We start from the raw sequence: 23707 nt of genomic DNA on the forward strand, positions 1-23707 counted from the left end.
TAAACCATTATATCCCTGTCTGGACATTGCAGTGGACATTGCAGATGGACATTATTTAAAGTTTCAGAATTAGCAGCGTATGCTGTGGACGGTGTTTTTTTTTCTAATAAAATCTGTCCTACCAGGTGTTAACATCAGTACTCAGTCCCGGTTTCTCTTTGACTAGTGACATAGTGTTTGTAACTGTGCAATATTGGCCACCATCTTCCACCCAAAACATAGGCTGATAAGCCAGCCATACATGGATCGAAATTTGGCCAGTTCAGCAGCGTCAGGCTGAGATATGATCTACGCATGGGTGGGCTGATTGTACCCAAGTTGTTTCATCGATCGACTTGGGTGTGCCAGATGTAGGGATTTTTTTTTAATGTGATTACTGCTAGCGGCTATAGCTCCTAGCAATAATTGTCTTCTGCTAGCCCATAAAGCTCCCTGTGCCCCCACTCGCCAATCGAATACAGTAGTGCTGCAAGAGGCATTGTCCCATCAACACTGAATGTGTTGATTGGGAATTTTAGCAATTTTTTTTTTCCCTTCCACACATGTGAAGGAGAAAAAAACCAAGTCATCTACGGCTTGCAATAGTTTTCTGTCACACCTGTTGCTTGAGATACCTCGAAGACACAGCTAAAGAAACTTGATTAGCCCCTGGATCATTAGGATTCCTTCATACTAGACTCATTGAACCCCCTTAGTCCAATAGGAATGGGAGCAAATGGAACAACTGAGAATCCCGCTCCAGGCTGAACTCCAGGTTCATCTTGGGTTGATAGCTATTACCTTGTTCATGAACAAGGTCTTAAACTAACCTCTCCATCACAGACACACAATATGTAGCCTGTCTGACTAAATAATTCTATGTCACCATGTCTGATCTAATCCAAAGGCTATCACCACTCTTGCTTCCCTGGTGTTCTTCACTTTCCGTGGCAATGTCACTCTCCATCCCCTGGTCTTGCCTGGAAGGCATGTCCATTTGTGATTCACCTTATGAGTGGGGTCAGGACTATCATTTATGGCTGTCTGGCACGTCTTCCTTGGAACCTGCCCCTCCCTTCTATTTATTCACTATTAACCCGATACATCCCAACTCCTCCACATAACCTCTTCTTTTGAACTACTGCAGTGTATACAGTCCTCCACTCACTCCAACGGGAATACCTTAGACCTTGTCTTCTCTCACCACTGTACCCCCTATAACCTCTCAAACACCCAGTTTCCCCTCTCTGATCACAATCTCATCAACTTCACAGTTTCCTCGTCCTCTAACACCTACCCCACTAAACAGCAGACAATTACCAGCAGAAACCTCCGGAAACCCGCTTCCCTTCCACTCCGCCACTCACCAGCTGTACGACAGCATCAACCCCCTGTCCTGCCCTGACCTGGCCACTGCTGTCTACAACAACTCTCTCTCTCATCCGCTCTATACTCGCTTGCTCCCCTAACAACACGAAGCATCAGGCCCCGACCTCCACAACCTTGGCAGACTGACCGCACCCAAAATCTCAAATGACACAGTCGTGCGCTGGAACGATTATGGCGTAAAACCAAATCCCACCAAACGTTCACCTGGTATAAATCTGCCTTCCTAACATACACTTCCTCCCTTCACGCTGCCAAACAAGCTTACTTTGTCACCCTCATCAATACCTTCTCTTCGCGTCCTCGTTGGCTCTTCTCTACCTTTAACTCTCTACTTTCTCCACCCCCACTGCCACCCAGCTCCTCACTCACTGCCCACGAGATTGCACACCACTTCCAAAACAAGATTGACACAAACAAAATCGACACAAAAGAAGATGTTACACTGAGTAAATAGATACCAAACTTGACATACTTTAAAATTGCGCATGCCCCTGCAATGGCAACAAAGTACATACATTTTTATTATTGATAGGTGATGCTTTAAAAGCCTTTACAGGTCACCAATTTATATTTACACAGGAGGTCTAGTGCTAGAATTACTGCCCTCAATCTGATGTTTGCAGCGATACCTCACATGCATGGTGCAACCGCTGTTTACATACTGGCACGGGGTCAACGCTTGCGCACGCAGGGGGGTAAGAGTGTTTTTTTTTTTGTTTGTTTGGGGTTTTTTTCGTTATTTTTATTTTTACACTGTCCCTTTTTCATTTTTTTTTTTTTTTGGATCAGTTTTAATGCTATTACATGGAATGAAAATATCCCCTATAATTTCAATGGGCATTGTCATAGATTCTTTTTTGAGAATTCTGGGGTCTATCAGACTCTAGATATCTCCTCTGCCCTTATGTTATCTTATCTCACCAAGATCGGTGTGATCAGATGCTTTCCCAATTTACAAATGTCGCTGTTTATATCCTGCAAAACTGAAGTAATGAATTGCTCGTAGCTTCTGATTTCTTAGACTGTAGAGATGATTGGAGCCATTGTGGTCTCTGACCAGCTCTGTAGTCAGCCAGCGGAACTGTTGGCTGCGTTCTCGGATTCCCCTGTGGGACGAGAGAGCCCAAGAAAGCTGTGGAAGGCAGCAGGAATGTCCCTTCCCGCTGCTTTTTAAACAATTCAGCAGCTAATTGGCCACTAGGATTGCATTTTTTTTTTTTTAATCAGATCTTTTTTTATTAATTGAAGTATGGATCCATGTACAAATATAATCAGATAACTACAATCTCCAACGGAGTGTAGCCTTTGTATCAACAAGTTACATCGTTATAATATAAAAGGGGTACAAAGTCATGTATACCAAAGATATAACCATAGATTCCAGACCACAACATTTTCCAGATCCTTTTTTTTGAAAAAGAGAAATAAGAAACCCCCAAGATTTCAAAATAGGTTGGGAAAAAAACAGAGGGAAATTTAAATAAAACGAGTTATAAAATCAAAATAGTTTTTAACAATTTGACAATTTAAACAAAAACTAGAACCAAAAACCAGCCTTCTTCGATCTGAACTCCGAGAGTCAAACCTCCTCAGCTCATCCACGTGCAATCTAGAGTCTAATCTAGCTTTTTGCCAATAGTTGGGCCATTTTCCTGCGACTTATTGTCTCTCAACCCCTGCCTTATTGTATCCATTTGGTTGTCTTTACATCCTTAATCATTCATGTGTTCCTTGTACACGGTGGGCTGTGGGACATTCTCTGCGGGGATAGTGTACCTATGATCTTTTAAACTGCAAGATGTTTTTTCATGACTTATTGTCATAATAAAGTACAAATGATTTTACTAATGTGTTTGGAATTTCTGTGCCTTTAAAGTCCATTTGCAACCTTTTCCCTGTTTCTTTTCCTTCAATTTTTGAGCACTCTAAGGATAGCTATATAGATATGTGGAGTAAACCGTTCCTCATCCAACATTCCCAATAGACAAAGCTTAGGATCTAATGGTACATTGAGATTCCAGATCTTATTGATCATTGTTATAATATGGGACCAATATCTTACCAATTTGGGACATTTCCATAGCATATGGATAAGCGTGCCGTTATGAATTTCATATCTAGGACAAAGGGGAGAGTCCCTCCTATTCCAAGCGTAGAGCCGCTGAGGAGTGAGATAAGTGCGATGGATAATAAAGAGCTGGGGACAAGGAGATTTTAATTACGTTTTCTAATATGGTGGACCACTCCTCGTCAGAAATAGTATCTAAATCAGTTGACCATTTTGTTCTACACTACTTAGAAACTTTGAGCATAATGGATTGGTAAAGCGAAGATATTTGACCCTTTCTTGTGGTTGAAGCTATAGTTTAAGTTTTACCTGCTCAGTAAATGAGAGGCTTTAGATTGTGCAGCAATGGCATGTCTAAGCTGTAGGTACTGGAAAAAGAATTGCTTAGGCAAATCATATTCAAGCTGCAAAGTACGGAAATCTTTCAGTAATTGACCATCATATAATTGTGGTATATATCTAACTCCCATCATCATCCACCCAGCAAAGCCCTGCAGCTTCTGCAACTCACAATAATTAACATTATGAAAAATACGAGTGAATGAAGTATAACCCAAATAATGGAAGAGACATTTCGCTTTGGACCATACCCTATCAATCAACACCAAGGTGGGATACTGTGACATATTTCTAAACTCACCCGCCTTCAAACATTCCACCAGATTATCATTGGACAAAACACCCATTAAGAGCGGCTTAACAGTGTCTGCATGGTTACCGCCCTGCCAAGCAGTAAGATGTTGAAGTTGTGCAGCTATATAATAGTAAAATGGATTAGGTACCGCCAATCCCCCAGCCTCTTTAGATTCCTGTAATGTTTCCAGTTTTATACGAGGAGAGTGTTTTTTCCAAATCAAAGATTGGAACATGGTATCAAACTGTTTGAAAACATACATAGGGATCCAGTTTGGTGCATTATGCAAAACGTATGATAACTGAGAGGCCCACATCATTTTTATGAGGTTACACCTACCAACCACCGAAAGCGGCAGTTTGTTCAAACTAACCATTTTCTGTCTGAACTTAAGGAGAGGGCAGAGATTAAGCTGGACATATTTAGACAGGGTAGGATGGATATGAATTCCCAAATAACGGAAGGAGTCTGTCACCTGGATTTGGGACGCAACCTGTGGTATAAGGGCAGGAATCGGGTCTAAGGGTAACAGGGTAGATTTATCCCAATTAATCTTGAAACTAGAAAAGGATCCAAAGGTATCAATAAGGGACATCAATCTCGTAAGGGAGTGTGACATATTGCCCAAGAATAGTAGAGCATCTTAAAGTGTATAAAGCTTTTTCTTCTTTGACCTCGCCTCGTTTAACCACTTGCCTACAGGGCACTTATACCCCCCTTCCTGCCCAGGCCAATTTTCAGCTTTCAGCGCTATCACACTTTGAATGAAAATTGCGTGGTCATGCAACACTATACTCATATGAAATTTTTATCATTTTTTGAGACAGAGCTTTCTTTTGGTGGTACCTCTGGGTTTTTTTTTTTGCTAAACAAACCATATGCCACTGAAAATTTTTACTTAGTTTTTGCTATAAAATTTTGTAAATAAGTGATTTTTTTTCCTTCACTGGTGTGCGCTAATGAGGCTGCAGTGATGGGCACTGATAGGTGGCACTGATGGGCACTGATGAGGAGGCACTGGTAGGTGGCACTGATGGGCAATGACAGACATCACTGATGGGCACTGAAAGGCAGCACTCATATATGGCACTGATAGGTGGCACTGACTGCTCTGATAGGCGGCACTGACGGGCACTGATAGGCGGCACTGATAGGTGGCACTAACTGGCACTGATAGGTGACACTGAAAGGCATCTCAGATGGGCATTGATATGTGGCATTAATGTGGCACTGATGGGCAATGACCGCTGGCACTGATGGACACTGACAGGTGGCACTTCTTGGGCTACACAGATCATTAGGGCACACTGATCATCAGTGCCCTGATGATCAGTGCACATGTCCTCTCTGAGGGATGCTGATTACCGGCTCTCCCCTCCTCACGAGCTGTCAGCGTGACAGCTCGTGAGGAGAGAAATGCCGATAACCGGCATTTCCCTATTTACATGTGATCAGCTGTTATTGGACACAGCTGATCAAATGACCGAGCCGACATCTTCGGCTCTTTCCATTGATCGGTGATCCACTGTGTCCGAGGGACACAGCGCACCACCGATCACCACACTGTGCGTTCCCGGAGCCGTGCATGCGCGGTTAGAATGGGACGACGTCATATGACGTCCTCCCAGAACGAGAGAACCACCTTGCGCCCGTCATTTCCTTATATGACAGGCAGGAGGCAGTTAAACCCCTCTATAGTTTGGTCCTCCCTAATAGCCGCTGCCAATGGCTATTGCCAATGCAAAGAGCAAGGGTGATAATTGGCATCCCTGTCTCGTATCTCTGTGTAGTGTAAATGAGGAGGATAAAGCATTATTTACTCGTATTCTAGCAGTGGGAGCACTATAAAGCAGTTGAAGCCAAGAGATAAACTAATTCCCCAGATTAATTTAACAAGAACCTGCCATAAATAATGCCATTCCACACTATCAAAAGCTTTTGCGGCATCAAGTGAGAGAATGGCTCTATTACCAATATTGTCCGTCGGTAGTTGCAAATTAAGGTACAACCTGCGGAGATTAATGGACGTCGATCTATTGGGGATAAATCCTGACTGATCCGGGTGTATGAGTTTAGCAATTACTTTAGAAAGCCGTGTTGCGAGTACCTTTTGTAATAATCTTCAAGTCAGTAGGCAACAGGGAAATAGGGTGGTATGATTCGGCCTGAGTAGGATCCTTCCCCGGCTTTAATAGAACTACGATGATCACCTCATTCATGGAAACTGGGAGAGTGTCCAGTGCCACAGCGGTCCCTACCAGAATTCTGTTCTTCCAGGCCACCTTGATGCAATGAAAATCACTGGAATGTTCTCCTCCTCTATCTTGTAGAGCAGTCAAGGAAGGATCTTCATTGAAGGGAACTCATGAGCACAAGGAATCAGCAGACTACTCACTGCAAAGGCTAGAGGATCCCTGATCTTGGGTACAATTTTTTTTCAGCTTGTTACGGAACCTGGAGGCCAGAATGTCAACATCTCATTTTCCCTAGCTTTGACCGAGATTTTAAAAGATACCTGGGTGCCCTATCGACCTACTTCCAGGATCCGAAATTCCCTGTCTTTCCCCTATCTGAACGAGAATTAGGGGTATTAAAGGAATATGAGGAGAGACTTCAAAAAGGATTCATTCGCCCCTCTACATCCCCTGCAGGGGCGGGAATATTCTTTGCAGAAAAGGAGGATCAATCCCTGCGGCCTTGTGTGGGTTATCGTGAACTAAATAAGATTACAGTAAAGAATCGTTACCCACTTCTCTTGGTTCCTGAACTTTTTCAGAGACTTAAATCTACAGTCATCTTTACAAAACTAGACTTAAGGGGAGCCTATAACTTGGTCCATATCGGGAGGGGGACAAATGCAAGACTGCTTTTCGTTCCTGATTTGGCCACTTTGAGTATTTGGTCATGCCTTTCGGATTGTGCAACGCACCAGCTACCTTCCAACACTTCATCAATGATATTTTCAGAGACTACCTTGACATCTTTGTCATAGTTTATCTAGATGACATCTTGATATTTTCCACATCCTTGGAAATTCATCAAGGACATGTTAAAAATGTCTTAGGACGACTTCGTCAGCACGGACTGTACGCCATGGCCGAAAAATGCAATTTCGAGTATCAAAGCATTCCATTTCTCGCTTGGGCTAATCATTTCCACAGCTGGAATTAAGATGGAACCGCAGAAAGTCTCAGCAATCCTGGACTTGCCAGTGCCCTCAGATAAAAAGGGTGTCCAGTGGTTTGCTTCGCCAACTTCTACCGTAAATTCATTAAGAACTTCTCGGCCCTCATCTCCCCAATCACTCACCAAACAAGGGGTCCGTTTCCACTGAACTTCTGAAGCACAGTCTGCCTTAAAAACCCTGAAGGAGCTATTCACAGCTGCTCCTATTCTGAGCTACCCGGACTCTACTCTACCTTATATCCTAGAGGTAGATGCATCAGAAAATTAAGTTAGGGCAGTTCTTTCCCAACGACAAGTACTCAAGGAATTGATGTATCCAGTGGCGTTCTTTTCATGGAAACTCTCTTCGGCTGAAAAGAATTATGACGTAGGGGACTGGGAGCTTCTGGCAATTAAAATAGCCCTGGAGGAATGGAGATACCTGCTAGAAGGAGCCACACATACGATTTTAATATATACGGATCACAAGAACCATGAATATTTAAGGACTGCTAGATGCCTCAAGCCACGTCAGGCCCGATGGCCATTGTTTTTTTTTCTTCAAGATACACCTTTCACATAACCTATAGGCCCAGGTCCAGGAACACCAAACCCGATGCACTATCACGCATGTTCAAGGATCCAAAAGACACCCCAATATCAGACACCATTTTGCCAGCAGGGAACTTTCTGATGCGGACCCTTGTCCTTGGATAATGTCATGACCACCCTTTGGTGGGCCACTTCGGGGTCTCCAAGACGGCAAAATTAGCACAACGCACATTCTGGTGGTCAGATATGGGAAAAGACTGTAATGCATGCCCCATCTGTACCCGAAATAAGAGTACCCAAAATAAAGCCTGGGGATTGCTCAGACCTCTGCCTGTACCTGACAGACCATGGAAGATGATCTCTAGGGCTTTTGTAGTGGAACTTCAACCTTCAGAAGGTTGCACCGCCATCTTTGTGGTAGTAGACCGGTTATCAATGATGGCCCACTTTTTTGCCCCTGAGAAATACACCCTCTGCTTTTGAAACTGCTCGGGTCTTTATTAAAGAAATTGTCAGGCTCCATGAAATTCCTGCAAACATTGTTTCAGACCGAAGGGTGCAGTTTACATCAAGATTCTGGAGGGCACTATGTGAAACCCTGAAAATCTTTTTCTTTGGCATATCACCCACAAACCAACGGAAAGAACGAATTAATCAGACCCTGGAGCAGTACATCCGGTGTTGCACATCATTTGTCCAAGATGATTGGGTATCGCTCCTGCCACTGGCGGAGTTCGCATACAATAACTCCAGCCATTCAGCCACCAAGCAGTCCCTGTTCTTTGCTAACTATGGGTTTCACCCTACCTTTTTACCTGACCTTGTGCCTGAGACTTCTGTTCCTGCTACTCAAGACACCTTGATGGATGGACAGAGAAGCCAGAGGGCAGACCACAAGACCTGTTTGCTGTGACTATGCGTTTTGCACAGATACATGCTTTAGCAAAAGTGACCACATTCACACATTTGGGCTATGCCACCCACTTGTTCCTTCGTTTACATTGGACATATGACTGTGAACAATGATTTTAATTCCTTTCAAACCTCCCTCCTCTCCGACCCGATCAGCATTCTGCCCACCCTAGCATGCCACCTGCACTCCTCCTCCTCGTTCTCCTCCATCCTCAAACTTGCCTCCCTCTACCCCCCTACTCCCCCAAAACAGCTCTACATTGCACCCTCACTTCTTCCTCCCCCCCCTTCAGCTCTCACCACCTCCTCCTGATACTCCACTCCCCCGCCGACCCACATGCCACCACCAACAGACCCACGTGCTCCTGCACCTCCCGTTCCCATGCCACCTTCCTCACCCTCCTCCTTCTCCTAACCGCCGGTGACATCTCCCCAAACCCTGGCCCCCCATCTCCCCACTACCCCTCCCAGCACCCCCCTACTCACACCAAGCACCGCAACCCCCTCAATCTCATATCTGTCCCCCTCCTCCCCACATCCACCCCTCCCCTCCCCTCTCGGTTGCACTCCTGAATGCCCGTTCGGTTTGCAACAAGCTCATCGCCATCCACGACCTCTTTGTCTCCCACTCCCTCAACCTCCTAGTGGTCACCGAAACCTGGATCCAAGCCACTGACTCCACCTCCCCTGCTGCCCTCTCCTATGGAGGCCTCGTCTGGACCCATTCACCCAGACCGAGCGGGCGCAGAGGGGTCGGTATGCTCCTACCACTGCTGAACACCTTCCAGGTCCTCCCTAACCCCCCTCCCTATCCTTCTCCTCCTTCGAGGCCCACTGCATCCGGCTCTTCTCTCCCACCCCCCTAAGGATTGCGGTAATCTATCGGCCTCCTGGTTCCGCATCCCCCTTCCTAGACGACTTCGCCGCCTGGCTTCCCTTCTTCCTCTCCTCCGAGCTACCGACCATCATCCTAGGCGACTTCAATATCCCGATCAACACCAACAGCCCGGCTACTTCCCAACTCCTCCTTCGCGCTCACACACTACACTCAGTCCTCCACCCACTCCAATGGAAAAACCCTGGACCTCGTTTTCTCCCACCTCTGCGCCTCCCACCACTTCACTAACACCCCCTTCCCCCTCTCTGACCACCACCTCCTCACATTCTCCATCTCCCCCCCCCCCCCCCCGAAGCGTCTAACCATCTCCCGCAACCTCCGCAATCTGAACCTGACCCATCTCCACCCGGCAGCTGACCGTCTGTATGACAGTATCCTCCCTCTGTCATGCCCTGACCTGGCCACTACTGCATACAACAACTCACTGTCAGCTGCTCTTGACTCCCTGGTACCCCTAACCACATGTAGCATTAGACCCCAACCGCTTCAACCCTGGCAAAACGACCACACGAAATGCCTCAAACAACGCAGTCGCGCGCTGGAGCGCTTATGGCGCAAAACCAGATTCCCTCGCGCGTTCTCCCTCTATAAAGCTGCCTACCTCGCCTACACCACCTCCCTCCACGCCGCCAAGCAAGCCTATTCCATAACCCTTATCAACACCCTCTCCTCCTGTCCTCGCCGGCTCTTCTCCTCCTTCAAATCCCTGCTCTCTCCCCCCCCCACCTCCACCCAGCACCTCACTCACCGCCCACGAGATTGCCAATCTGTAAGGACATTGTCAACTCACAATCCACCTCTCCAACCAGCCTCCCGCCCTCCTTTAACCCCTCAACCCTCCCCTCCCCCGACCTCATAGCCACACTACCCCCCACTATACCAAAATGCCCCGCACACCATCACCTCCCCAACATTCCGCTCCTTCAGCCCAACTACCCCTGAGGAGGTCTCTAAGGTCTTCACTGAAGCCCGTCTCACCACCTGCCCCCTGGACCCTATCTCCTCACAGTCACCCCCCTTCCTCCATCATTCGCTCTCTCACCCACATCTTCAATCTCTCCCTCTCCACCGGCACCTTCCCCTCCCCTCTAAAGCACGCACACATCACCCCCATACTCAACCCTCCCTTGACCCCACTAACCTTAACAACCTTAGACCCATCTCCCTGCTGCCTTTCACTTCCAAGCTCCTTGAGCGCCTGGCCTACAGTTGCCAAAGCGCCCACCTCACTGATAACAACCTCCTTGACCCCTACAGTCTGGCTTCCATCCCCTGCACTTGACCGAAACCTCCCTACTTAAAATCGCCAAAGCCAATGGCCACTATTCTATCCTCTTGCTTATCAACCTCTCCGCGGCCTTCGACACTGTTGACCACCCTCTCCTCCTTGCCAAACTGCACTCCCTTGGCATCAGGGACGCTGCTCTCTCCTGGTTCTCCTCCTACCTTTCCCAACGCTCCTTCAGCGTCACCTACAACACCGCCACCTCCCCCTCCCTCCCCCTCTCTGTCGGGGTCCCCCAAGGCTCTGTCCTTAGGCCCCTCCTCTTCTCTATCCATACCTCCTCCATTGGCAAACTTATTCACTCCCATGGCTTCAATTACCACCTCTATGCCGGCGACACCCAAATTTACCTCTCCACCCCCCACCTCACCCCCTCACTCTCTGCCCGCATCGCCCACCTCCTAAACGACATATCAGACTGGATGTCGCTCCATTTCCTCAAACTTAACCTATCCAAAACCGAGCTCCTGGTCTCCCCCCCCCCCCCCCCCCCCCGTGCCCCCCCCATCCTCTCCATCACTACTAACAACGCCACCATCTCTCCCACCCCACACGCCAAAGTCCTGGGTGTCACCCTGGACTCCCCCCTCTCCTTCCTACCCCACATCCAACTGCTATCTAAATCTCGCAGGCTCCACCTCTGCAACATCTCCAAGATACGCAAATTCCTCACCCCAGACACCACCAAACAACTCGTACACTCCCTCATCATCTCCCGCCTGGACTATAACAATTCCCTTCTCACTGGCCTACCCAAACGAACGCTATCCCCACTCCAGTCGATCCTAAACTCAGCGGCTAGACTCATCCACCTCACCAACCGCTCCACATCTGCCTCCCCCCTCTGCCAATCCCTTCATTGGCTTCCGATTGCCCAACGCATCAAATTCAAACTGCTAACTCTGACCTACAAAGCCATTCACAACGCCGCCCCCCCAAACTACATAACCGACTTGATACCCAAATACTACCCTACCCATGCCCTCCGCTCCTCACAGGACCTCCTGCTCTCTAGCTCCCTGGTCTCCTCCTCCCACGCCCGATTGCAGGACTTCTCTAGGACTTCCCCCATCCTCTGGAACTCCCTACCCCAATCCATCAGCCTGTCACCTACCCTCTTAACCTTCAGGCGCACCCTGAAAACACTCCTCTTCAGGGAAGCTTACCCCAACCTCACCTAACACCTGACCTCACCTAACAACTAACCTCCTCCACTCCTCCCACCACTCCATCCCCCACAGCCATTTCCTCCTGTACCACCTTCCCCTCCCTCCTAGATTGTAAGCACGAAAGAGCAGGGCCCTCGAACCCCTCATGTATTGTATTGTTACTGTCTTGTCTCATGTTCTGTCCCCCTTGCTACTGTACAGCGCTGAGCATACCCTTTGGCGCTATATAAATACTGTATAATAATAATAAAATCCTTCCTTTTTACTCTGGATAACATCCTTGCTAATTTTTAATACTGTACTGGTCACTATTAATTTGGCTCTATACCAATAGCGCTCAGTATCGGCTACTATTTTGCACTGTAGCCCGAATTCTCTTCTCAGGTCCCCCGCAGGCTCTCCTGGCTCCTCCTTTCTGTCAGGTGCCCTCATAGCAAGCAGCCTGTTATGGAGGCACCCGCTGCTTCATGTTTCCATTCACACTGGAGCTGTGGCTTTGGCCCGCCCCTTCTCTCCTCATTGGTTGACTGGCTGTGATTGACAGGAGCAGGAGCCAATGGCTCCCGCTTGCTGTCTCAGCCAATGAGGAGGCAGAGACCCAGGGCAGCTGAGGCTGACATGCACATCGCTGGATTTCAATGGGGATCAGGTAAGTATTGGGGGGGCTGGGGACACTTATACACAGGGTTTTACCATCATACATAGAATGCATGAAGGTAAAAAACCTTGTGCCTTTACGACCGCTTTATCCCTGCAACGAAGGAAGGGGCATTTATTTTATTTTCCTGTTGAGACTTTTCTACCACTTTAATGTTTATAAATGTGAAGTTATTCAATTGGGGGCTAAAAACATGGAGAAGAACAGCTTGGGAAGTCAATGAAGATGAATCTGAGAGAGAAAAAGAGAGAGATCTATATCATTAATAAAACCTCATCTGGAATATACAGTTTAGTTTTGTGTACCAGTTCACAAAAAGGATAATTGGAAAACTGGAGAAAGTGTCCATTGTAGGCTTGTGGGACTACTTGGGCAAGTTCGGCATCTGAGTCCATGCATAGTAGTGTGGAGGTGGATAAGGATGCTATGGGTAGGCAATGTTTCTTGCAGTATGGAGATAGAAACCAAATTTTCTCAGCCTTCCAGTCAATCTGTGGGTTTTAAGCATGTAGCCATGGTAGGCCCAAGATAACAGGGAACAAGGGTGAGGCAATTGCTCCTAGGCATTGTAGTTTCTGATGATGGGTAGCTATAGTAGTCAGAAGTGGTGGGGTCTCTTTATTTACAAGTCCAGATTTGATGCAAGACCCGTCAGCTAGAAATATGTTAAGTTCTTGTTCCTTTAGCTGCAGAGGGATGTGTTGCTGGGCTGGAAAGGATAGGTCAATGAAGCAGCTACAAGACCCGGAGTAAATAGTTGTGGTCACCGACACGACTCTTCCAGAAAGCTGGAAGGAAATAGGGACAGCCATATGAGTTGAGCTGGTGGGTAATGGTGAATGATTAGCTGAAGAGAGGGAGAAGCACTTACGCAACTTGGCTGGGCAGGAACGCACATAATGGCCAGTTTCTCCACAGTACAGGCAGAGATTGTTTACTCGGCGGCGTTGATGTTCCTCAGGGGTTAATGATGGGCGAATCAGACCGAGCTGCATGGATTCAGGTGCGTCTGATGTCTCTGGATCAGAATTTCTAAGTGGTGGACTGGGCTGGACCGGAATTTTGGGTAGCATCCATGTAGGCCTTGGAACTTGAGTGGACCTCTCTAACCTGCGTTCACTCAGGTGACGGTCAATCTGAATGGACAGTGTGATAAGATCCTCCAGAAAGTTCAGTATGCCAACCAGGGGCGAAGGTCCTCTTGCAGGCTCAGACATGGCTGTATGGTACTGTCACGTACTTGGATAGTGAGCCTGACATGAAGAGGCAGGCCTGCCGTACAACTACGGCTCAAGGACCGATGATGGTGAGACCCTGGCCACAGGGGCAGGGTGGGGTATGAGTGCTTGTGATCAGTCCAGTAATAGCTGGTAAGCAGATGAGCTGCGGGCCGGAAGCAGGGAGCAGGATTCTTATGCAGCCGTGCTGGATGGATGGATACCTGAGAGCAACGTATTGAGGATGCAGGGTCAGACGAGCCGGGTTCGGTATTGGTTAGGTAGATCAGGCTTAAAGCGGCAGTAGGAAGAGTAGTCGGGTCACAGGCCAGGTCAGCAGTGGAAGATCAGTCATACAGGAGCGGAGACAGAATGGTAAATCCAAGGCAAGCCAGAGGTCAGGGCAGGTAGCAGTCAAGTGGAGGTCAGGAAGAAGCTGGTTCCGTATCAGAAGACAATCGGAGGAATCAGGGAACACAAGCAGGGATAAGACCATACAGCAATGGGACATCTACTGCAGCCAGTTTAAATAGCCCTTTTGTCGCCAGCATTAGTGACAGGCATGCGCCCGTATGCGCAATTGTGCAATATGTTGAAAAGTAAGGGTCCCAACTCCGAGCCTTGGAGTATACCACTAATAATCTTCATGAATTATAGCATGAATTATTAATCACTACTCTCTGAATATGGTTTTAGCCATTTTTGTATCCATTTACAAACTTAGTTTTCTAAGCCTGTAGATTTTAATTTACACATTAACTATTTGTGGATAAATGTGTCAAACACTTTGGCAAAATCCAAGTATACTATGTCCACAGCCACTTCTTTAAATTTCTGTTCACAAGAAAAGAATAAGTTTGTTTGCAGCTTCGATCTTTTGTTGATCCATGCTGACTATTGCTTAATATATTATTTTCTAGCAAAACTCTTCTATATGGTATTTTAATAAACTCTTTAAGTGGAGCTCCACCCAAAAGGGGAAGTCCTACTCCCCATTAAGGATTACTGCGTTTGGGGAGCGGAGGTACCCAAATTTTCCAAGTACTTGCTCTCACTTCCTCTACAATCGCCTAGACGATTGGAAGCGGAGGTTGAAATCCACGTTCTAAAGGATAGGCTTATGTTGCCAGATGTGAAGACAGAAATCTGAGAACCAGGGAATACCTTTATTTTGGCCTGTTTTCTGCTCTATCCATTTTATTCTGGAAACCTCTTGCCTCGCAATCATCCAGTTAGACCTCCTGTGGCACCTTAGTATGTAAGCCTGGTGCTCTCTGTACTTCAAAAACCTTTGAACCAATTAGACCTTGTCTACACTTGCTTCAAAATGTGCAATTTGACATGATTTTTCTTAAGCAGTCTGAATGCCAATCAAAGCACCTCACCAAATAAAATGGTTGCCTTACAGTTCTGTTCACACTTGTGTTTGCTTTACTTCAAGAAGTAAACCCTATGCTAGATTCTGTATATTGAAAACTGTGCTTGACAATTGTAAATTATTTTGTTCCATTGAACGAACCAGTTTGCACTTGCAATGTACACTTACTATAAAAAAAAAAATAAACTATTGGAAAAGAAAATGATACCATATGTCACTTTTTTGGTGCTTAAAAGCATCTCCAAAACCATTTATAGACATCTATCACAATGCTCGCTAACAGCATTTGAGGGGCATTTATTCAGAGTTGACTTCGCCTTGTTTTGGAGGTATAAGATTATCCCAGGATGCACTGGGAAATCAACAAGTGAACCAGAAATCGGCAGTCACTTCTGGGGAGCCAGAGCAGGAAAAACTAGCAGATGTCACACTTGGGGAGCAGCATGAGAGTAATTTTGCAGGAGGTGAGGGAGAGGACTAAGTAGCGGAGAATCAGCAGGGCTGGGAGACCAGAACGAGAGAAACTAGCAGATGTCACACGTTGTGCGCAGCATGAGGGGAATATAGCAGGAGGTGAGCGAGGCCCGGAGGGAGGAGGATCCGTAAACCCGTGGATCAGCATAGCTGGGGGTTACTACTGAGTGGAGGATCAGAAGAGCGGGGGGTAATATGAGCCAGGGATCTGCTGAATGAGAGTACTAATGAGATGGGGATCTGCTGAATGGGGATACTAATGAGCTGGGGTATTACTGAGCTGGGGGTACTACTGAGCCAGAGTTCTACTGAGCCATTTTAAAACAAATAGAAAACTAACACTCACAGGGCTATTGCCAAGCTTCAATAAAGCTCTAAAAAAGCATCACAGAAGCATAGAAAATGCATGGTGAAGCAGTAGTTAAAATCAAAGCAAGTGTAAATTAACCCTTCCAGAGATACAACTTGAAAACCTCACTTACAAGGTTGCCTTCCTGGTAGCCATTACATCTGTCAGACGTGTCTCTGAGTTGGCAGTTATTTCATGTAAATAAGGACACAAGGACAAGGCGGTTTTTAGTCCAAAACTTTTCTTTCTACTCTAGGTGGTTTCTTTACACCTTTTACCTTTTGGTATCAGAGCCCATTCCATCAGGGCTGTTGGTATCTCATGGGCTTTACATCATCTGCTTTCCACATTTGCAAGGCTGCCATCTGTTTTGCTGTTCCCATGTTTTCAAAGTTCTGCCAGGTATATTTTTAGGCCTCGGCTGGTGCAAGCTTAGACTGCAAGGTTCTTCAAACTGTTATCTGAGGTGTTTTTTTTTTTTTTGTTTTTTTGGTCTGGTTCTTTAACCCTTGGTTTCTTGGGGGGCTTTTGGCAGTTTTGTTGTTGCCCATCCCTCAATTTATTGCTTGGGTATGTCTCATGAATTATGAATAAAAGTCCTGTATTGTAGGATTAAAATAATAGGAATTTTGATACACCTGTATATTCCTTATCTTGGAGTACAGTACAGGACATGGGTCCCTCCCCCCTGTGTCTTGATCAGTCCTTATCACTGGCTAAAAAACTGGAGTCTCATGAAGGAGGGGTTACCGTATTTTTCTCTCCATAAGACGCGCCTAGGTTTTAGAGGCGGAAAACAAGAAAAAAAATATTCTGAACCAATGGACTGCAGACACAGTACAGGAAATGACCAGAGACTGGGGACAGTATAGGGGATGACCAGAGACTGTGGACAGTATAGGGAATAACCAAGAGACTGTGGACATAATACAGGAGATGACCAGAGACTGCGGACAATAGAGGAGATGACCAGAGACTGTGGACAGTAGAGGAGATGACCAGAGACTGCGGACAGTGCAGGGGATGACCGGAGAGACTGCGGACAGTGCAGGGGATGACCGGAGAGACTGCGGACAGTGCAGGGGATGACCGGAGAGACTGCGGACAGTGCAGGGGATGACCGGAGAGACTGCGGACAGTGCAGGGGATGACCGGAGAGACTGCGGACAGTGCAGGGGATGACCGGAGAGACTGCGGACAGTGCAGGGGATGACCGGAGAGACTGCGGACAGTGCAGGGGATGACCGGAGAGACTGCGGACCTTTGGGAAGGGACGTACCCGCTCCCACTTTCGCGGAGTTGTCCTCCCTTTAGTGTGGGCACCCGGCTGACAGCCATGTGCCCACTGCGCATGCACGAGAAGCGCTGCACATTGTGATTGGTTCGTCGTATTCTGGGACCTGTCATGTGTCCCAGAAGACGCCGTACTATTCACAAAGTGCAGCGCTTCTCGCGCATATGCACTGGGCACCCGGCTGTCACAGCCGAGAGTCCACACTAACGATGCCGACGCAGGAAGCCTTCTCAGTGCTGAACCGAGGAACAGGTAAAGTCCTGCTGCAGAGAAGAGACGAGCGGCCGGTCCGGTATTCTGATGTGGCGAGGTGGGAATACCGGACCGGCCGCTCCATATTCGCTCCATAAGATGCACTGACATTTTCTCCCTTTTTGTGGGGGGGGGGAAGTGCGTCTTCTGGAGCGAAAAATACGGTATATGGTAAGATCTGAGGGCAGCACTAGTTTTTTTGCCAATGTCCAATCATCTGAAGGTAGCTGCAAATAACACGTGGTCTAAGAATACAAATTGTGTGTACTGTGCTCAAAAATGAGGAATGCTTAGATAAGTAAAAATTCCTTATTTCTCCTCTAACACGAGATCGTTCCTATGTGTGTTCCCCAGATATGGACTTCTGACTTTACCACCAAGAATGAACAGGAGTTTTTGTTATGACAAGAGGTCATTTGGATCCAACTTGAACAAACTTCTGGTTTCTAGGGCTGTATACTCTGCTTCCTTGAAGTGGAGGCCATTCTTTTTCCCCAACTGGACATGAAGGTGCAGTCCATGCACAAAATTGCATTACAGATCCAATCTTGCCGCTGGAAGTCATCAGAAGAAGGCCCTTTGATACCCTGGCTAAACTCAAGGAGAAGGCCTTTCTTGCATTGTTCCTCATTATTGATTTACCCAGGCAAATGTTCTTTGCTGCTCTGATAGGTTTCCTGACTGTTTCTCCTCGGACTGTGATGCATTGTTTGATGGTTTTTAACTTCCCGACAGTATAAGACTCCCTGTGTTCCTTATTGGATGGTAAAGAAAATTGGATTTTTGCTCACTGTAAAATAGCTTTTTTTTTTGGCATCCATTGAGGGACAAAAGGTCCCATGCCTATATGTTTGTGATCCTGCTTTTAGTAATCTTTATTAAAAACTTAGACCTGCCGGTAGTAGGAGGGGTTATCCTGGGCTGGCCCCAGATGGTTTTTTTTTTTTGCAGTGTTTAATCCTGTAGGCAGCAAAAATAGTTTTCTACTTCCTGTATCCCTCAATGGACAAAGATTTTACAATGAGTACAAAACCTTATTTTTAAGACTGGTTTCCTGCCTGTTTGCTTTGTAGCCTTCAGTATTTTCCCACTGACAAAAAAGTATGCATATTCAGGAGTTCTGGCTGAGGTTTTTTTTGCAACAGAGAAACGTTTTATTTCCTTCAGGGAGTGGAAGATGCTTTTTGCACATTAGTGAGGGAGATACGACAGCTGCTTATTGAGTGATAATTGCAATTTTCTGCAAACTTGAGCTATTTTCTATAGCTTATATTGAAATCAGGACTCTGTAAAGCTAGGGCTGCCTGTAAGTCTTTTGAGGAGACCGATTAAGTCGTAAGTGGTTGTAAAAGCTCAGGATTTTAACTTTCATATATTTTGTGCATGAAGGTAAAAAAACCTCCTGTGCACAGTAGCCTCCCTAATACTTACCTGAGCCCCAACGTGATCCAGCAATGTTCACGAGAGCCTCAGCTCTCTGAGGACTCTCCCTCCTCATTGACTGAGACAGCAGCAGGAGTCTTTTTTTCTTTTAAGAAATTGCCTTTAATATCACTTTATAAATCTTAAGGTGAAAGGGTGGAACTTCATTATATTGAATTTGAATTCACACCAGCTTTGGGAAGTTGTCTGATAAAATCATTCTTAGCAGGTCAGGAATATAAATAAGTATTTGGCACTGCTATTATGTCCCTTTTGGATTTACACAAACTGTCTTCTAATCGAGTGGGTGAGATCTCCCACTTTAGTTAAAGTGCCTCTGCAGAATACCAAAGCACCTGATAACACGACTACATTCTTCATAGAATCAATGTTTATCCATAAAAAGCAGTTAAAGTGCCACTGATAAAGAAAATAGGATTTTTGTACTCTCCCTAAAATATATATATTTTTTTGCATTTAGTAATGCTTGTTAAACTTAGGCCTGCCGGTAGTAGGATCGGTTATCCTAGGCTGACTTTTTTTTTTTGCAGTACACAGTCCTCCTGTAGGTAGAATAACCCAATAGTATTCTACTTTCTGGATCCCTCAATGGTCGCCAAGAAAAGGATTTTATGAGTGTAAAACCCTATTTTTAAGACTGGTTTCCTGGCTGTTTGCTACATAGCTTTCATAATTTTTCCAGTGAAAAATATTTGTTCTTGAAAGATGAACGTTGCTTTATTTCCTTCAGGGAGTAGAAGATGCTTTCTACACATTAGTGAGGGAGATACGACAGCACAAGTTGCGGAAGCTGAATCCTCCTGATGAAAGTGAGAAGGGGTGTCTGAATTGCAAGTGTGTTGTATCCTGACCATGGTAAGTAGAGTTACAACTTCTACTAGTTCACATTTTCCAGAAATAATTATATGTAGTCTTAAAGAGTAGTCACATGTTTTTCCCAGTTGTATAAAGAGTCTGAAGCTGTTATGACTATCTTTTTAACACATCAATATTTTCTTCCATTCATACCTATGGGCACCTGCTGAATTTTAAAATACACCCAAAGATCAGCATTTATTCCCATGAAGCAAAAAGTATCATTTATTTTTGGTGAGTACAGATTGTTAGCCCTGAATATTGTACTAAGAGAAAATACAAAACCACTACCCATGCCCTTTAAATATACACATTTTAGGTTAGTCACTAGGAGAAGTTCACAGCAGTGGGGAGAGTCCTAGTGACCACTGTCATCAGAGCAAGGAAATCCAACATTTGGAGTTGCCTTTACCTGGCTCCCTACTGCCATAAAAGGAAATGATGGACGGGTGGTGGTTCTCTCATTTTGGGAGGATGTCATATGCCGTCCTCCCACTCTAACCGCACGTGCGCGCCCCCGGGGGTGCACAGCGCGGCGATCGGTGGTGCGCTGTGTCCCTGGGACACAGCGGCTCACCGATCAGTGGAAAGAGCCGATGACATCGGCTTTATCATGCGATCAGCTCTGTCCAATCACAGCTGAACGCATGTAAATAAGGGAATGCCAGTTATCGGCATTCCTCTCCTCACGAGCTGTCACGCTGACAGCTCGTGAGGAGCGGAGAGCTGGTAATCGGTATTCCTCAGAGGGGATGTGTACACTGGTCATCAGGGCACTGATGATCAGTGTCCTGATGATCAATGTAACCCCAATCAGTGCCACCTGTCAGTGTCCATCAATGCTACCTGCCAGTGCCCATCAGTGCCAATATATCAGTGTCTACCAGTGCATATCAATGCCACATATCAGTGCCCATCTGAGCTGCCTTTCAGTGCCAACTATCACTGCTAGTCAGTGCCGCCTACCAGTGCCATATATGAGTTCTGCCTTTCAGCGCCCATCAGTGATGCCTGTCAACTCCCATCAGTGCGACCTACCAGTGCCGCCTCATCAGTGCCCATCAGTGCAGCCTCATTAGTGCACATCAGTGAAAGAGAAAAATTACTTATTTACAACATTTTATAACAGAAACTAAGAAAGAAAACTTTTTTCCCAAAATTTTCAGTTGTTTTTGATTTGTTTATCAAAAAAATAAAAAACCCAGAGGTGATTAACCACTTGAGCTCCAGAGGATTTACCCCCCTTAATGACCAGGCCTCTTTTTGCTACTCGGCGCTGCACTAATTCAACTGATAATTGCGCGGTCATGCAATGCTGCACCCAAACAAAATTTACGTCCTTTTTTTCACACAAATAGAGCTTTCTTTCGGTGGTATTTGATCATCTGTGCGCTTTTTATTTTTCACGCTATAAACAAAAAAAGGCCAACAATTTTGAAGAAAAACAATATTTTTTACTTTCAGCTATAAAAAATATATAGTAAACTCAAAGTTGGTTATAAATTTAGGCCAAAATGTATTCTGCTACATGTTTTTGGTAAAAAAAATCCCAATGAGTGTATATTGATTGCTTTGTGTGGAAGTTATAGCGTCTACAAACTATGGTATAAATACTGCAATTTGCGCCATTTTTCTGCTATACAGCGCTGCGCTAGTTTAACGGACAATTGCGCTGTCATGCAATACGGTACATAAATTAAATTTACATCCTTTTTTCCCCACAAATTGAACTTTCTTTTGGTGGTATTTGATTGCCTGTGCGGTTTTTATTTTTTGCGCTATAAAAAAAAAAGGCTGACAATTTTGAGGGAAAAAAAATTATATTTTGGACTTTTTGCTATAAAACATGTCCAGTAAAAAAAAATGCAAAAATCAAATTTAGTCATAAATTTCTGCCAAAATGCATTCTGCGACATGTCTTTGCTAACAAAAAAAAAACCAATACGTGTAAATTAATTGGTTTACGTGAAAGTTATAGCATTTACAAATGGCGGGAAAGATACTGGGATTTTTAGGTTTTTTTTTTTATACTAATAATGGCGGCGATCAGCGAATTATGGCGGAGATCAGTGACTTATGGCAGCGACCAGCGACTTATGGTGGGACTGCGGGACTACGGCGGACATTCTGACATTAGGGGGTACTGACTTGGGGTCACTGACATCCCCAAAAACACTAATACAGTGATCAGTGCAAAAAAAAAAAAACACTGACACTGTACTAATGGCACTGGGACACCGCTGATCGAGAGAGAGAGAAACTCTTCTTTCTCGATCAGCTCTTCCTCGTGCTGTCAGGGAAGTGACAGACAGCACAGCTACTTCAGCTGTGCTCTCTGTCACTGTTGATCGCCGGGCAACAGCCAGTAAGGACCGGCTGTGACCCGGTGACTGACATCCGCGGCGGTGATTGGGACAGATAGGGCGGCGGCGCGCCCCCTATCTGTTTACAAAACACGCGTTTTAAAACGTGGTCTTTGCCTGCTAGTGCCGCCCTGCCGCCGTATTTCTACAGTGGCAGGGCGGCAAGTGGTTAAATACCACCAAAAGAAAGCTCTATCTGTCTCAAAAAAAAAAAAAAATTCCTAATGGGTACAGTGTTGCATGACCGTGCAATTGTCATTCAAAGTGCGACAGCGCTGAAAGCTAAAAATTGGCCTGGACAGGAAGGGGGTGAAAGTGCCTGGTTAAACTGGAATTTGGGGGTGGATGGGTAGGAGAAGGGGAGATAGTCTTCCAGTGGGGGTATTTTTGTGATGACAACTGTTTGAGGATTACCTCTTCCTGTTGTGTTTACTGAACAGGAAGTTAAGGGACTAGTGATAAAGTAAAGGTAAATCATTCTGATGAGACAAAGATGGCAAAAGAAAAAGTGATGTGTGTTAACCATTCCATACTCTTTCCAAACCAACAAAAGGCTTTTGCTTTTACAAAAGCAAATTACAAAATAACAGCCAATTAAGAAGAGCATTACTTTCAGTGGGTTGATTTATATTGTGAGGAACAGTGAATAAAAACTAAAGTGGTGTGCTGCAAAGCAAAAATCTGGTGGCAGACTAATTACAGACTAAATACAGTCTATATTAGTTGAAGCAAGGTTTTTAGAAACATGCATTGGTAAAATTATTTAAATACTGCAAATGTCACTTTATTGCAATCTGGGATCCTCTTTTCCACAGCCACTGTCACATTTTAAAATCTTCCCACACAGTCACGTTATTCATTCACAGCCAACTGTGAATTAATAAACTAGAAGTGTTGTCTGCCACCGTGGCAAAGAGCTTGTAGTTCTCAATGGACTTCGAGCACGCTGATGAGCGCCCTTGTAGTCCACAGACACTTCCTCCAGCTTTCAAACAGCCTGTACAGAAATATGGGCAGGAAAGCTGGAGGATGTGTCTGCAGGAACCTGATATTGCATCTGTGATTCACTGATCACAGGTGAAATTCTCTGCAGGCTTCTGTAGGAAAAAAGAATGAATGCACATTTTTTTTCTGCAAAAATATGTGCATTTATAATTTTTTCCGGAAAGGTAAATGTATTCTTAAAAGTGATACAAATAGCAATACCAAAGTGACTTATAAAATAGTGCTCATCATCCAGTGAAGGAATCCGTGGTACTACAAGGTACAGCAATGCCAATGTTAGATGTTCAAAATGGTGCTCATAATCCAGTGTGGGAATCCACCACCTCTTATGGATATCTCACACTAGCATTGCTGTGCCTTTTTAGTAC

The 23707-nt window shown here is 45.5% G+C and overlaps 1 protein-coding gene across 2 annotated transcripts in view; it reads left to right on the top strand.

Annotated features, from left to right (window-relative positions):
• The window catches only part of HRAS (HRas proto-oncogene, GTPase), a 154832-nt gene that overhangs the window by 119388 nt on the left and 11737 nt on the right, over positions 1 to 23707 (top strand). For both annotated transcript variants that reach the window (XM_089653596.1, XM_089653597.1), the window contains one exon: positions 19847 to 19971. In XM_089653596.1, the coding sequence (XP_089509722.1) occupies positions 19847 to 19966 (120 nt within the window). In that variant the 3' untranslated portion in view covers positions 19967 to 19971. The remainder of the gene's footprint in view (positions 1 to 19846; positions 19972 to 23707) is intronic.

The sequence above is a fragment of the Staurois parvus genome, unplaced genomic scaffold, assembly GCF_062004578.1.
Source record: "Staurois parvus isolate SC_StPar_1 unplaced genomic scaffold, SC_StPar_1.0 ptg000715l, whole genome shotgun sequence".
NCBI lineage: Eukaryota > Metazoa > Chordata > Amphibia > Anura > Ranidae > Staurois > Staurois parvus.